At 43.1% G+C, this 16,342-nt stretch overlaps 1 protein-coding gene across 4 annotated transcripts in view; it reads right to left on the reverse strand.

Annotated features, from left to right (window-relative positions):
* The window catches only part of GSK3B (glycogen synthase kinase 3 beta), a 269,374-nt gene that overhangs the window by 116,679 nt on the left and 136,353 nt on the right, over positions 1 to 16,342 (reverse strand). For all 4 annotated transcript variants that reach the window (XM_077822845.1, XM_077822851.1, XM_077822830.1 and 1 more), the window contains exon 4: positions 5,417 to 5,527. In XM_077822845.1, the coding sequence (XP_077678971.1) occupies positions 5,417 to 5,527 (111 nt within the window). The remainder of the gene's footprint in view (positions 1 to 5,416; positions 5,528 to 16,342) is intronic.

Consider the following 16,342-nt stretch of genomic DNA (forward strand, 5'->3'; position numbering starts at 1 on the left):
GTATGAAAAAGAAATTCCCTCCTGGGAAATGATATAAACTAAGCTAATATCTGAAAGGCTGCTTTCTCCTTCGATGGAGATGTGACAGCGTAGACACCTAGGTTCTCTTCAGGAGATATCAGATTGTCAGTTTCAGGATATAATTCTTTAAACTCCTGAAGGGTGATCTGTTCCTCTACATCAGACAAAGAATCATGCTTAAGAGAGACTGATCTCCTTTCCTATGTGATATCAATAGATCCTGTATCTTTAGCTCTGTAGGGCCTAGTTCCAATGGTGCTGGTGACTGAAGGTGTCCACTATACCCTTAGTGCTGCAGATCTGGTTAGTAAGATGGAGTTGACCAATAAGACGATCTCTGTGCCATGGGAGCATTTTCCAATCAGGCCAGTAGTCCATATTTGGGTCCAATTCATAATACGACCCCACTACGGGGGTTCTCTGAGAAAGGTTGAGAGCCCAATCATTTTTTCTTTAATGTTGGACAGAACAAAGACGGCACCGGCCACTCAGACACAACCAGGAGCCAAGAGGAGATAGTAGTGGACCCAATATAGGAAAGAAACCTACTGGGGAACCCAATGCTGTTTTAGGGGGATGGAAGAGGAGAAGACATTTGTTGTTCTTTTACCCTTCTGTTCCCTACTACAGTCAAATCTAGAGAGAGGAGTTCCTTCTCTTCTGTAGTTCTTCTCTCTCTAAATTTGATTGAGGCAGTGGCATTGGAGCAGAATGATGGGTTTGTGCCAGTACCGTCAGAGAAGGTTGGGTAAGGGAATCGGAACAGATACTCGGATCCGATACTAACTTTTGCTGCCTCTTTTTGTCTTGATAAGTGAATCTTTGGATCCTTCGATTTTCCTACTGGATCAAAGTCTCTGGCAACCAGAGCAGCAGCTGGATTTGGTGTCACAGCTGCGTGTTTCTTAGCTCTACTTCCAGAGTCTTTACACAATGGTCCTCTACTTGACTCCAATGTAGTAGGATCCGAGGAGCTTCTCGTTCGTGGATTGGCTCTCCTCACAGAGGCTGTGACGGATGGCCATCTCACTGACGGTTCTCTCCGTAGATTTCTGATATGTAGGTTTATGTCATCGACTCATCCTTCGATGCGTCCAGTGCCAAGACTGGTGTATATCACTTCTTGGAACCGACCATATTACCCAATCTGGCAGGTAGAGCTGCAATCACTTCCTCAAAGGCAATTATTTGTTGTCCATTCTGTCTCTTCCTCTTTACTCTCAGGGTAAAGATGTTGCAGATGGAGTACCTGGAGGGTGAAGGTCCCTCACTAAGGCAGGCAAGACAGTGTATGAGCATCCAAAGCTAGAAAGACTGAAGAGCAGAATCCACATTGTTTAAAGCTTTATTTGTTTTTATTTTCGGATCTGCCATCAGGTCTTAGTACAGACCTAAAGCTTATGAATGCTATGCTATCTAACACAAAAAATGCTAATTAAACTAAAACCAGTAACTGTATCTAAAACTAGCATTTCGTAACTAACTGTGCATTATCTAAGAGAAAGATCCAAACACGAGATCTGGGTAGGTTCCTACTTTATCACAGTTTGCACAGAGTTGGATGGAACTAAGAGAGCTAACACACCGCACCCCTTTTACAGTCTCATCCATACAGTGTGGAAAGTATGGCAAGAGGAGTGCATGAGCACTCAAATGGACACCATTAGCAAGGTCCTAACATTTGAGCTACACATGGCTGGTGCATCAGGAGTGGGCATATGCAGGAGCCACTTGAAGGAGAACAGGTTCTTCGGGAGTCCCAGAATGCATTGGTGCAATTGTGACAGTAGGATGTACTGTGTGAGGAAGTGCCCAAATGGTTCAGCTTAGAAACGTACTCGTGACAAAGAGCACTGGGCCATTGCAAAAAAACAAGGATGGGAAAACCCATCATTTAATGCAGAGAATGTTCCTCAATGCCCTCCATACATTGGGTAAACACACCCTAACGGTGTGTTATAAATACTGAGGATTGCACACACTGTTAAACAGTCCTGTATGTGTCCTTCATTTTACTACTCGGAGCGGATCACCAAGGTGTCATGGTGTTTACAAACAAAATTTGCACTTCTTTAACCAACCTCCTTTTACTCTCCACAGTTTCATTCAATGATGCCACAACTGCTAGTGTGGCAGTGAATCACATCCACTAGACTGAGACCTGAATAAGGCACAAACAAGAAACGCAGCTGTAAGGGACAAAGTTTTTCCATGTAAATATGTATGCAATCCTGGTGATCAGCAGCAATGGAAAAATAAACTAGACCAGGAGAGCTTAACAGTGTTAGCAAAATATTCTTGTTGGTTAAAGTTTGTGAGTGGAACTGTGGTATTTTGAAGGTGAACTAAAAATCTCATCATTATTTTTTGGGGGGGAGGAGGGGAGACAGAATGGTGCAGGTAAAGGCATTGTCAAGGTTCAGTTTGAATTGCACAGCCTCTACACAGCCTCTAATTACAACATCAGTTTTTACTCTTACTGGTAACATACAATTAATCTGGGCCAGAAGTAGCTGAGCAGCCATTTCTCCTCATTCCATAGGACAGCAGGTTCATTTTCAACTGTTGTGGGGATCTCTCTACATATCTCAGATGGTTAGGAGACAGGGAGGAGAGAAGGGGAGACTGAGTTTTTCAATTTAACACTGAATTTATTGGACACCCAGCCACAAGTAAAATACAATTACCACCCTAAATTGGTCTCTTTTGCTTCTACTCTCTCGCTGCCTGTCCCAATCACAGTTCTGAGATTTGGTCCAATACATCCAGAGGGAAATTTTAAAGACCATCCCTCTCTGGTTTTACTTTTAACCTCTAGAACAATTCCCTGCTGTACCCCACTTCCAGTGTTTCTTGTATGCTGTCTTTCCACCAGTCAGTTGAGCTGTGTCCCAACATCCCCACCTCCCTCCACCCAGAGTTTTACTTTTAAAGCTCTGGGTGGAAGAAGGTGATCACAGTCACCACTGCTTGGAGTGACTTCACTTGGAGTGGGAACAACTAAGCACACTAAACAGAAGTATCCACTCTTCCCCTACTCAAAACTCTAGTCCAGGGTCGGCAACCTGCGGCACATGTGCCAAAGGCGGCATGGGAGCTGATTTTTAGTGGCACTCTGCTGCCAGCCAGGGTCCTGCCACTGGCCCCGCTCAGGCCGCTGCCTGCCTAGATGAACGGAACTGTGGGCTGGCAGTGGGCTGAGCGGGGCCGGTGGCCGGGACCCTGGCTGGCAGGGGCCGGTGGATGGAACCCCAGACCAGCAGTGGGCTGAGTGGCTCAGCCCGCTGCTGGACTGGGGTTCCTGTCTGCTGGCCCCTGCCAGCCGGAGTCCAGGTTCAAGTTAGTTTTTGTTATTTTATAGCACCCCAGATACACCATTAGGAGATGTTAACTTTAAAATGCAATAATTACAAACAAGTCAAATTTGTTGTCTGAATTTCCCTTTATAAATATACAAGCATTTTGTAAGTTTTCTCCAAAAAGTCTAAGAGTTCTTTATTACCTGATGAGTCAAAAACTGGTATATACAAAATTTAGTATGACAACCTTTATCTCAGAATACAACTGGATACAATTTGTATTTTTTGTTGTTGTTGTTGTCATTTTACATTACTACTTTCTTGTCTTCCATATTATATAATGTTAGAAGCTGTATCATAGAATCCTAAGACTGGAAGAGGCCTCAAGAAGTCATCTAGTCCAGTCCCCTGCACTCATGACAGGACTAAATTTATCTAGACCATCCCTGACAGGTGTTTGTCCAACCTGCTCTTAAAAATCTCCAATGATGGAGATTCCACAATCTCCCTAGGCAATTTATTCCAGTGGTTAACTACCCTGAGAGTTGGAAAGTTTTTCCTAATGTCCAACCTAAACCTCCCTTGCTGCAATTTAAGCCCATTGCTTCTTGTCTTATCCTCAGAGGTTAAGGAGAACAATTTTTATGCCTCCTCCTTGTAGCAACCTTTTATGTACTTGAAAACTTATGTCCTCTCTCAGTCTTCTCTTCTCCAGACTAAACAAATCCATTTTTTCAATCTTCCCTCATAGGTTATGTTTTCTAGACCTTTAATAATTTTTATTGCTCTTCTCGACTTTCTCCAATTTGTCCACATCTTTCCTGAAATGTGGCACCCAGAACTGGACACAATTCTCCAGTTGAGGCCTAATCAGCGCAGGGTAGAGCAGAAGGATTACCTCTTGTGTCTTGCTTACAATACTCTGGTTAATACATCCCAGAATGATGTTTGATTTTTTTTTTTATTTTTTTTTTTGCAACAGTGTTACACTGTTGATTCAGATTTAGCTTGTGAAGCACTATGAACCCCAGATCCCTCTCTCTGCTGTACTCCTTCTTCGGCAGTCATTTCCCATTTTGTATGTGTGCAACTGATTGTTCCTTACTAAGTGGAGTAAAGTATGTTATACTTTATATGTATAATTTTAGTATATACCTCCACTGCCAGAATTCACATTGTGGACAACTCCAAAGAGGCTTAACCGTTTCTTTGACTTATTTGGTAATAAAACTGACACTACCCTACCTTGCTAAGTTATCCTTTCAATCAAATCAATAAAAATCTACAGATAGATGTAATCTGACTTTCTTCTTGCCTTTGAGATGTCTTTGAGGTAAATTAGTAAGTGTTCCTGACATCAAGACAATATTCTTTATCAATAGTAGGATGAAAAGAAAAGCCTGTGGTGTCAGAAAAAAAAGAGTATAAAAACAGTCCCCGGGTCTAGAAGGAATGACAGTGCCCACAGCTCCCAAAATGGTCATTTCCCCAGCAGGAGAATTTACCAAGGCCTTGATACCACATCGCTTCTCACAGGATAGAAGGTGCTCAGGTAAAACCAGCTTCCCCAGAGTGTGTATGTAGGAAAGCCTTGAGCTTTTAAACTTATAAGAACCTTTAAGCAGGATATGATCTTATTGTAATTGCAAACACCTGAAAATGTTTAATAGCATAAGAACCAATTACTGGGCAAACTCTGGAGGGCATACAGTTAAATACTACTTCAACAACAGCTCAGATACATTGATTTGTCTCTGGGACAAAACATTGCTGCTGGGTTATCATTTCTCCTAAATGTAGGAGTCTAAACAGCAGCACAGAGTGTTGCTGAAACTTGCTACCTTAAATTTTTTATATACACAGTAAGGCTCCAACAATTTCCTCTTATAATCATTTCTTCTTATAATCATTTTTTATAATTTCCTCTTATAATCATTTTTATAGATTTCGCTGCCTTGAAATAAACCCTTCACTGTTTAATCTACCCTGCAGTTTAGTGTGAGAATTTAAAGTTCAGGTTAGGGGAAACTAACAACAATTAGAAATGCTGTGTTACAGCAAACTTCCTATTTCAATTTATAATTATAATTTCTTACCTTGACATAGATCATAGGGAGTGTCTGTTTGGCCCGGCTATAATGTCTGGCAACTCTGTATACTGTTTCAGGAACGTAGTCCAGCACCAAGTTGAGGTACACCTCGTCTTTCTGGAAAAGAGAACAGAAGAAATAATTAGGAAAAGATTCAAAACAGGGGAGTGCAAGAACAGTATTCAAGGCAGCTGTCAGCTTAAGAAATATGTTAGCTTGCAAGATTCTAAGGTTTTAACAAAGGTTATGTCTACACTCCGAAAGTGCATTATGTTAGAAAACATGCTGACACTTTTTAAGTGAATGCAATGTTAAACATGAGTTGTCTATTACTGCTAAATTATACTCAATATCATGCTAATCAAAACAGATTAGTTAACACGTTTTCTAACATGAGGCATTTTCCCAGTGCAGGTGAGGCCAAACAGATCAATGACCACTCTGCCCATTCAAGTCTCCATTGGGGGGAAATTATATCTTCAATCTCACACTTTTTACAATTGCCAACTTCAAATTTCCTGACACACCCTACTTAATTACTTATCAATAAAAAAGTTTTTTTTTTTTTTAATTCCAGCATATTTGAGAAAGGTTAATCTGACCCTGTTGAAATGGTAACATTGCTATAAGTATTTTGAGGAGTAAAAAGATTTTTCTTTTAATCCAACAAAAACCCTAAGCATAATACAAGAGAGCAAGAACAAAGCTTCAAGCATGGTGTTTAACATTTTGAGCTTGTCAGTTTCAGAGAGATCTGTAACCTAATTTCAAACCTCACACTGAGGTGGGAGAGGGATGAAAATTTGTGACCTCACATAAAGGGTCTTGATTTTAACTCTTGCCCTCCTTAAATTATTCATGTTAAAAGAGGAATTAAATAAAATGAGACATCACATTCACACAGTGCTTAGTTTAACTAGAAATTAGCCAGAAACAGTCAACATGGATTCACCAAGGGCAAATCATGCCTAACCAACCTGACTGCCTTCTATGATGAGATAACTGGCTCTGTGGATACGGGGAAAGCAGTGGACATGATGTATCTTGACTTTAGCAAACCTTTTGATACAGTCTCCCACAGTATTCTTGCCAGCAAATTAAAAAAGTATGGATTGGATTAATGGACTATAAGGTGGATAGAAAGCTGGCTAGATAGTGGGGCTCAATGGGTAGTGATCTACAGCTCAATGTCTAGTTGGCAGCCGGTATTAAGCAGAGTGCCCCAGGGGTAGTTCCTGGGGCTGGTTTTGTTCAACATCTTCATTAATGATCTGGATGATAGGATGGATTGCACCCTCAGCAAGTTCGTGGATGACACTAAACTGGGGGGAGAGGTAGATATGCTGGACATTAGGGATAGGGTCCAGAGTGATCTAGACAAATTGGAGGATTGGGCTAAGAGAAATCTGATGAGGTTCAACAAGGACAAGTGCAGAGTCCTGCACATAGGACGGAAGAATCCCATGCACCGCTACAGGCTGGGGACCGACTGGCTAAGCAGCAGTTCTGCAGAAAAGGACCTTGGGATTACAGTGGATGAGAAGCTGGATATGAGTCAACAGTGTGCCCTTGTTGCCAAGAAGGCAAACGGCATATTGGGCTGCTTTAGTAGGAGCATGGCCAGCAGATCAAGGGATGTGATTATTCCCCTCTATTCGGCACTGGTGATGCAACATCTGGAGTACTGCATCCAGTTTTGGAACCCCCACTACAGAAAGGATGTGGACAAATAGGAGCGAGTCCAGCTGAGGTCAATGAAAATTATTAGGGGGCTGGGGCACATGACTTATGAGGAGAGGCTGAAGGAACAGGGATTATTTATTCTGCAGAAGAAAAGAGTGAGGGGGGATTTGACAGCAGCCTTCAACTACTTGAAGGGGGGTTCCAAAGAGGCTGGAGCTAGGCTGTTCTCAGTGGTGGCAGATGACTGAACAAGGAGAAATGGTCTCAAGTTGCAGTGGGGGAGGTTTAGGTTGAATATTAGGAAAAAACTATTTCACTAGGAGGGTGGTGAAGCACTGGAATGGGTTAGCTAGGCAAGTAGTGGAATCTCCATCCTTAGAGGTTTTTAAGGCCCGGATTGACAAAGCCCTGGCTGGGATAATTTAGTTGGGGTTGGTTTCACTTTGAGCAGGGGGTTGGGACTAGCTGACCTCCTGATGTCTCCTCCAACCCGATTTTTCTATGATTCAGCTGCTCATTTTCAGAGGCAAAAATTGGCCCTAGAAGTCTCAAGTACTCTGATATATCCTTCCCACCCTATTCTGAAACTCAGAATTGTATGACAGGTTTCAGAGTAGCAGCTGTGTTAGTCTGTATCCACAAAAAAAAAGGAGTACCTGTGGCACCTTAGAGACTAACACTTTTATTAGAGCATAATCTTTCGTGATATACATTTCCAACTATACAAATTGAGAATAATTAATAGTTAATTTTCAAAAAAATAAAAACAGACAGAAGAGAAAGGAGTCAAGATTTTCTATGTTTGGTACCCAAAACTATAGAGATATCTATAGAAAAAGATGACATATTTCCATGACACTTAGTGAGGCCTCATGTGGATGGAAATGGAGCACAGTACTCCCAGACTTCAGCTGGGACTCTTGTCACTAGTGGGTCCTCTGGCTATACTTTTTAATTAATACCTCCCAATTTGAAAGAAAACCTCTGGATGCACTTGCAGTAGTCATTTAATCACAACTGTCCTAGTCTTAAATGCTGTGACTTAATTAGCCAATTAGCGTGCACAGCCTGTTGTGCTTCTCTCATAGCTCACTGAATTATTTAAGCTGTCTCTACTCTGTGCACGCAAACAGCAGTGACCTCCAGTGAATAAAGAAAACATGGAGAACTTTTGATAGGACACATAACATACGCACATCATGTGTACACGAAAAATGTGGAGAATTTCTGGATTTTAGCATTTCACAAACTCAGAGGTGGGTCAGTGTCATTACTTGAGGGCAAACATAAGTACTTTAAGGGGCATTTTGAGAGCATTTACTGGTACCGCTTAACCTAAAGACGAGCCACCCTGCAAATCGCTAACGCCTTGTTTACATTAGTCTTCTCTCCCAGAAATAAGTCATACTTTTGCTACCTCTGGTTAAGTTCTACTGATGGTAGTGCCAGCATAGAAAAGGTTCCAATTTTGTTTTTGCTTTTTAAGAACAGTAGTGTGTCTTTTATATCTGCTATGTTCAGAATGATTCAATTTGAAGCTAAGTACCAGTCATAGCCTCAGAAAGCCTACCTACATTAGCATTCTCACTATTGCTACCACAGGTAGCAACAACAGGACTTTTTGTAGTCAGGATATACATTTTCTATATAAATATAAAATTCAGTGTGACATTCAAATTTATACATACTTGATAAGAAGGCCTTGTACCTCAAGGGAGAAATTTCAAATCTCATAAGTAAATAATTCTAATAGCCGCATTATAGATATAGCCTTCTGAATATGTAATATAATTTATTTTTAATGAGCGGGTGTGTGCAGTTATATAGGACACTTGTACCTTGGAGAAAATAAATCATGCTAGCAGTAAGCTACAGCACAAAGTACACTATCATCATCAGGGTTGGTTACAATTATTTTTTACTCTGAGACTCAAGAGCTCAGTGTCCCCAAAAACAAAAAGGGAAAGGTTGGAGAGGTACACAAAATAATGAAAAGAAAGGAAACCTGGCACTCCCATTTATGCTCTCTGCCTATACAAGAATAAATGAGAATAAAATGAAAAATGTAAAGAAAAAGTTTAAAATTAATAAACACTTTTCATGCTGTATATAATTAACCTGTGGAATTCACTGCCACAAGACAAAGTCCAACAACTTTGTGATACAGACCTCGTTTACAACCTTTCATTTGTGATTTATTTTGTTTTCATTCTGATTTTTATTTTCTGCTCTGCCAGATGTAGGATTGTAATTCCATAGCAAGGGTTCCATTCCCATGAGTACAAAGCTCAGATCACCAGAATCCGGGGACAGTTTTAGACGCTCAAGTCAATATTTGCATGTTTTCATTTTATTTACTACTTAGATTCCTGTCACAAATCCAAACCTGCAAACCTGCTTCTACTGTTACTCTCTCTCTCGTTTTCTCTGATGTTAACACCCTGTTCTCTCTTTTCCCACCCCTTCTTCTTCCTTCATCGTCCCGGAAACCTCCCCACCTGTTTTTGCAGCCTTTTTTTGCTGCCAAAATGACTTGTACCTATCCTTTGGCTCTTATCTCTTCCTGTAGTGTTGGTTTTGAGAATGAGGAAGGATGCCCTAGCCTATTGGTCAAACCTCAGTTCTCACAGGTGTAGTGTCACGCCTATCCATACATTTGATCCATTTTTGTGAGTTCCTCTCCCCACCCCAAAAAAAAGCAGTGTGATCAGCCTTATTAAAAAATCTATAAATTATATTTTACATACTACTGTTCCTATGTAAACGTTCACACACATACACATCTAGACTAACTGGCAAACATACAGTTTATATCTATACATTCAGAGCTTTGGACCCTTAATTTACTGATGTGAAAGCAGCCCTGAAGTATATGGAATTTTTTAATCTTATACAGCCTACTATTCTTTCTCTCCTACCACAACCAAGTGCACAACGCAAGTAATTTTTTCATCAGCTAAAGATGAGTCAACTATTCTGAACTAGCTCTCCTTGCAGATACCATGACGTGAATCTCATACATCACTCACTATACTGTTGTAATACTGTTCATTATCCCTTCTTTACAAACATAAAAATAGGGCCAAAGAAATCCACCAGTTCTCTGAATTCTCCTTTAGGAGATTTGCTATGAGCTAGAAAGCGACATGACTGAAAAGCTCTCTTCCTAGATGATGTAACCTGGTTTGTTTGTCTCTTGCATTCTCTAAACAAAACAATTTACTGTGAAACAAGTGTGTTGCATAAGGGAACTGACTATTTTAAAGGGTTTGCCAGTTGGGGGCAATTACTCAAGGATCATGAATGGTTCCTGTCTTTCCATTACCAGAAACCCTCTTCATTCCTCATGTGACCCACTTCCACACTACCATTCAACATCACTGGCCTGGGGAAGCAGAAGAGAGAAAGCAGATCAGTTAGGAGAACATGTTTGTGGGGGTCTGTCAGAGATCCAGCAGGGTCCAGAGCAGCTGGAATCACAGAAGTGGAGGGAATAAGGAGGAGGAGGTGGTGTTAGCATGGGTGAAGGCACTTTTCCTTACAGCTGTTAGGATAGAATAAACCAAGATACCAGAGCTACAGCTCCCTTAAATTAAGGCAAATATATGAGCATTTATATCTTTCTGTATATGTCACTAGCTTTCTGACCATTTTCTCTTTAATCATCGATCTCACCCAGGTTTTAATTTTTTATTGTTTTGATTTCTTTAAGATGTCATCTTTGGACATCTAGGTTTTTTGCATTTGGGCTCTGAACCTCTAATTGCATCAGGCATTAAAGACCTTGCTTTCTGCCACTTGGCAAATAATCCCTCCCCAGACTGGTTCAAAACATTCAGATCAGCCAACAAAGCAAAATAACCATGGCCTTGTTGCTGAACCAGTCTGCAATGCTCAAGAATTGTCAATTCAGACAAAATCATCATGTCAGTCAATTACAATTTTTTTAAATATTATATATATACATAAACACACACACACACACACACCTCTCACTCACTATGAGCCTCCCCATTATGGAAGTGTGGGAAAGAGAAAGCTCCAAAAGCCAAAATATTTTAACAGCTTACTTTTTCATTTTCTTTGTCTCAGAAATCAGAGCTGAAATAGGCCTGTAAGAGTCAAAACTCTGGCATCTGTGTAGCTGCTGTATTATTTAAATGTGTGCACAGAGAGCTAGGGAAATGAAATGCTGCAGCTTTTCACACTCCCTAAAGATGCTGGGAGGTCACAAGCTAAACCCTCCATTCAAGCCTATCTGTCCTTCACCATACAGAAAAAAAAACCCTAGTGTTGGAAATACCACCGAGCTGGCCATCACTACTGCCAATATGAGCCAACAAGTTGTGGGATGTAGGGATTCAATCCTCCTGGATCATTCCTGTACAGAATGAAGGTCAAACATCTCCTCCCTGTCCCTCACCTGCCAAAACACCAAGCAACATGGGGATTTTTGTATAAGCCTCACTTTTTTTTTTTCTGCAGGGGGGAGCAATTTGTATTAAATACTACAGCAACCGGGTAATGTCGTTAATGAGGCTGTAGGGACACCACCTTGGAACCACCATTTCCCATATGCGTTTACTATAGATAAAAACAAGATAATGGAAGTGCTAGAGTTCACTTGTCAAAGTGACTAAGATTCAGCACAAACTGGAAATGAACTACAGGGTCTGTTCCCCCTGAGGAATACTTCATCGTTCAGACCGGAAAGCTCCAGTGCTCTTTCAAATCTGTCAATAATTTACCTAGTTATCTGCAAGAATTTCTTCCAGTCACTAGTAGCATGATAGAGACAGCTTCAGAAAACTATATTGGACATCTTCTCTTTCTTTCTTGGCTGATAGTGTGCACACTGGTGACAGATATGGCACACTGGAGAGAGGAGAACACTAAGCATACCCATCTGTAGTTCCCCTTTCCAGACAATTCATGAAGCGAGCATACCTTCCACCATGTCATCTGCTGGGGGAGGAGGACAGCTAAAACCATCAGTTAAGAGAATGAAAGGCTAATGATACCAACTCTAGCAGTAGATGTAAAACCAAGAAGAGAATTTGTTTTCCCTACTGAAGTTATTACCAGTGTTTGTAAAGTATAAAGCACTTTGGAACAAGGAAGTTTGGCTGTGCAGGAAAACAGAGCAGCTAGGGTGTTCAAATGGTACATTTTCTGTATTGTATTAAAGATGTGTGATGTTTTTTCAAAGGTATTATATACACTAACACATACTATTGATAGAGGGGAGTTGGAACACTGTAATATAGGTCAGGCTCTGTTCAGAAATTCCCAAAGGACGTTTAACTTAATCCGAGCAGCCGGACACAGGCAGGAGTCTCAGTTTAACATTTCAGCTGGATTAGGCTTTCTTTAAGAGTGCATCACCTCCCTGTAGCAACACAGTGTGAGTATTAGAAAAAAGTCCCCATTATCCGAGTGTGACATTTGAACTCCAGGAAATTCAAACCCAACAATAAAAGTGTTACTAGTTGGACCAATCTGACTTACCTAAAAACATACAGTTCAAAATCATAAGTTCATTGCCCTAGAAACAAGCAAAAAATATAACACGTCCTCTTTGCAGATTTGTTTCACTTTTGTATTTCCCACACCACATCCTATCAAGTTATAAGAAGCCACGGCTTCCTCCATTGTACCAAGGTGAGATACTGCCCAAAAAACATGGCCGCAGGCCATATATACTGCTACCAGGCATAAAAACTTTTGCACTGCTTTTAAGAAAGAGCAAACATTTGAGAAATGTAGCTTCCCTACTCAAAGCATCTAGTAGCCATTATCTTCTAGAGGAGTTTGGGAGTTGAAAAACTGTAACTGGTTTTATTTGTATGAAGGAATGGTGACATCCAGTGGCCACATGAGCATGCTTTTACTTGCAATTCACAGCTTCCAGGTATTTCAAAGCAGAGCTGGAACGGAGTTCTAGAACAGTGGCTTTCAAACTTTTTTTCTGGCGACCCAGTTAAAGAAAATTGTTGATGCCCGTGACCCAGCGGAGCTGGGGATGAGGGGTTTGGGGTGTGGGAGGGGCTCAGGGCTGGAGCAGAGGGTTGGGGTGTGGGGCTGAGGGGGTGGGGCTGGGGATAAGGGTTTGGGGTGCAGGGGGACTCTGGGTTTGGGGGCTCAGGGCTGGGGCAGGGAGTGCAGGAGGGGGGCCAGGGCTCTAGCCTGGGGGTGTAGGCTCTGGGCTGGGGCTGAGGGGTTTGAGGTGCAGGAGGGGGCTTGGGTCTGGGAGGGCTCAGGGCTGGGGAAGGGGATTGGGGTGCAGATGGGGGTCAGGGCTCTGGATTGGGGTGCAGGCTCTCGGATGGGGCCAGGGATGTGCAGTTTGGGGTGCTGGAAGAGGCTCCAGGTTTGGGGGGGGGGGCTCAGGCATGGGACTGTGGCACAGGGTTGTGGTGCGGGCTTACCTCACATGGCTCCCAGTCAGCAGCACAGTGGGGGTGCTAAGGCAGGCTTCCTGCCTGTCCTGGCACCGTGGACCACACTGCGCACTGGAAGCGGCCAGCAGCAGGTCCGGCTCCTAGGCGGAGGCGCACAAGCAGCTCAAAACAGCTCTCACCCACAGGCACCCCCGCCCAACTCCCATTTGCCAATGGGAGTGCAGAGCTGGTGCTCGGGGCAAGGGCGGCACGCAGAGCTCCATGGCCCCCTGGCTGGGAGCTGGACCTGCTGCTGGCTGCTTCCGGGGGCGGGGCAGCACAGTGTTAGAACAGGTAGGGACTAGCAGCACGGCCAACGGGACTTTTACTGGCCTGGTCGGCGGTGCTGACCGGAGCCGCCACGACCCAGTGCCTTACATTCCGCGACCCAGTACTGGGTTTCAACCCACGGTTTGAAAACCAGGGTTCTAGAACAAAGATATATGGTGAATGTGTGCACAAGCACCACATCACCCCTAGTTCTACAGTGTACTTAGTACAAATTCTCTTCTATCTCTGAAATTATTTTTGGATCAACTAGGTGACTTTTAATGCTCAGGGAAATATTCACCCACACTAGTAGCACTGCAGATACTAGACAAATTCCTCCTCACCACTCTCCCAGTCCTCAGCGCTGAATTGCAGAACTCCCAGCTATCACAGTCTTCCACTGCCACCATGCTCTGCCAATCCTCCTCAACTTGACCTGTAACCCACCTTTATTTTAGTCTTAGACAACACCTGGTGTTGAAACTGCCTACTGATAAATCTGAGATGATTTTGTAACAGGCTTATGTCCAGTGGGAGCTAAGTCAAGTCCTCTACATTAGCTTATGATCTAAGCCAAGTTTGATGAAGGACTGGTCATTGTGTCAAAAATTTCTGTAGCTCTTAACTTTGAATGAGTCTGGATTACTGGGTGGTGTATTCAGGCAGGTATAGCAATGCTGCCTTTCTCCATTCATAGACACAGCCTAGTATTTCATATAATTTTCCACATAATATATTTTTTTGTAGAAAACAGATTGTAACAAAAAAAAAAACAAAAAAAAAAACTCATTCATGAAGACTGTCCATGAATTCCTGCCTGCTCAAAGAGTTTACTTTAGACTTGCAAAATTCTTTAATCCCTCAACTATTGGGGAGTGATTAAAGAATCCCTGGGACGATGAATCTTATCTGTGAAGCTGAAAGGACTTTGATTTTCCTAACCAAAACCCTAGTGGACATGACACAAATTCATACAATTTAGCATGATCGAAAATCTACGGTCAGGAGATACAGGACAACACTGAGATGCACTGAGCCATGTAACGCAGCTTGTTCACCAACTATCTAAACCGTGCCTGGCTCTAGCCAATGTTATTTGTCCTCCACTTCCACAAAAATCATTCATCCCTGAAAAGAGGCTGAAGGAAAAAACATAAAAAACTAGAAGATTAAAATGACCAGCCCTACAGAATGGATGGCTCAGGGGACCAGCTATAAAGCTGTAGAGCTTTTCTTTTCCTACAAGTGTCTAGGACAGAGGTGGGCAAACTACGGCCCATGGGCCACATCCGGCCTGCGGGCTTCCTGACCCTTGAGCCCCCGGCCCCTCCTCTGCTGTCCCCTCTCCCCCGCAGCCTCAGTTTGCCATGCCGCCAGTGTGGCTTGTGCCGGCCCACCTCTGAGGCTTTCTAATAAGCCAGTCCTGCCACTCTGAGCAGCATGTTAAGGTGGCGGGGGGTGGATAAGGGGCAGAGGATCCTGGGGGGCAGTCAGGATGGGGAACAGGGGGGGTTGGATAGGCATGGGAGTCCCAGGGGGCCTGTCAGGGGGCAGGGGTGTAGATAGGGATCAGGGCACTCAGGGAACGGGGGTGGGGGGGTCGGTGATGGGGTGGGGTCCCGGGAGGGGCAGTTAGTCCCGGGAGGGGGTGCTCAGAAGACAAGGAACGGGGGGGTTGGATGGTCAGAGGTTCTGAGGGGGGCAGTCGGGGGCGGGAAGTGGGAGGGGATGGATAGGGGGCGGGGGCCAGGCTATTTGGGGAGGCACCGCCTTCCCTACCTGGCCCTCCATACAGTTTCACAACCCCAATGTGGCCCTCGGGGCAAATAGTTTGCCCACCCCTGGTCTAGGACACATTGCTTGGGAAACTCTCACAGCTGCTGCTCAAACTATACCTGTTCAGTGGACACAGACACCTGAAGTCTCCAGAATTGACAATCTGCCATCATGCACCAGTGCTGCTGATTTTTAAAAAAGTTTATTAAAAAATCTGAATAACTGACGTGCAAGTTGGGGCCCCTCTGAATAGTTCCTTTTTCTCCAGGACCTGTTGGAATCCAGAAAGTTCCTTCATTTCCCCCCCACATTTTATATCTCCATCTTTCAAACACTGTCATGACTATCCTTCCAGCCAAGGCTGCCTGCATAAGTCCCCACCTGGAGCCAGTTAATGCTCTTTCTTAATCAGATGGCTTTGCAGTAATTATTCCCATCACTGGCTTTCCCCATCCTCTCCCACCAGACTTAACACTTGACCCCTGAAACATGCAAGTCTCTGCTGACCTGGAGTGTGAGCAAGATACCAAGAGACTACATATTTAATCCAATCTATTGCAGTGAACAGTACTATCCTGACATTTACTTAACACTTAGACTGAGGTGTCGTATGGGAGTAAATTTCTATTCCTGAGCTGGATGGACTTTTGGCTATGTGCCCTTACAGGCAAGGCCAACAGGACTAAAATCAATTACACCATGCAGCAAAACAGTCAGCATTTTGCCTGCTATTCATGCACTACCCACGCTTCCATTTTGATTA

This window comes from Eretmochelys imbricata, chromosome 1, assembly GCF_965152235.1.
Source record: "Eretmochelys imbricata isolate rEreImb1 chromosome 1, rEreImb1.hap1, whole genome shotgun sequence".
In the NCBI taxonomy this organism is placed as follows: domain Eukaryota; kingdom Metazoa; phylum Chordata; order Testudines; family Cheloniidae; genus Eretmochelys; species Eretmochelys imbricata.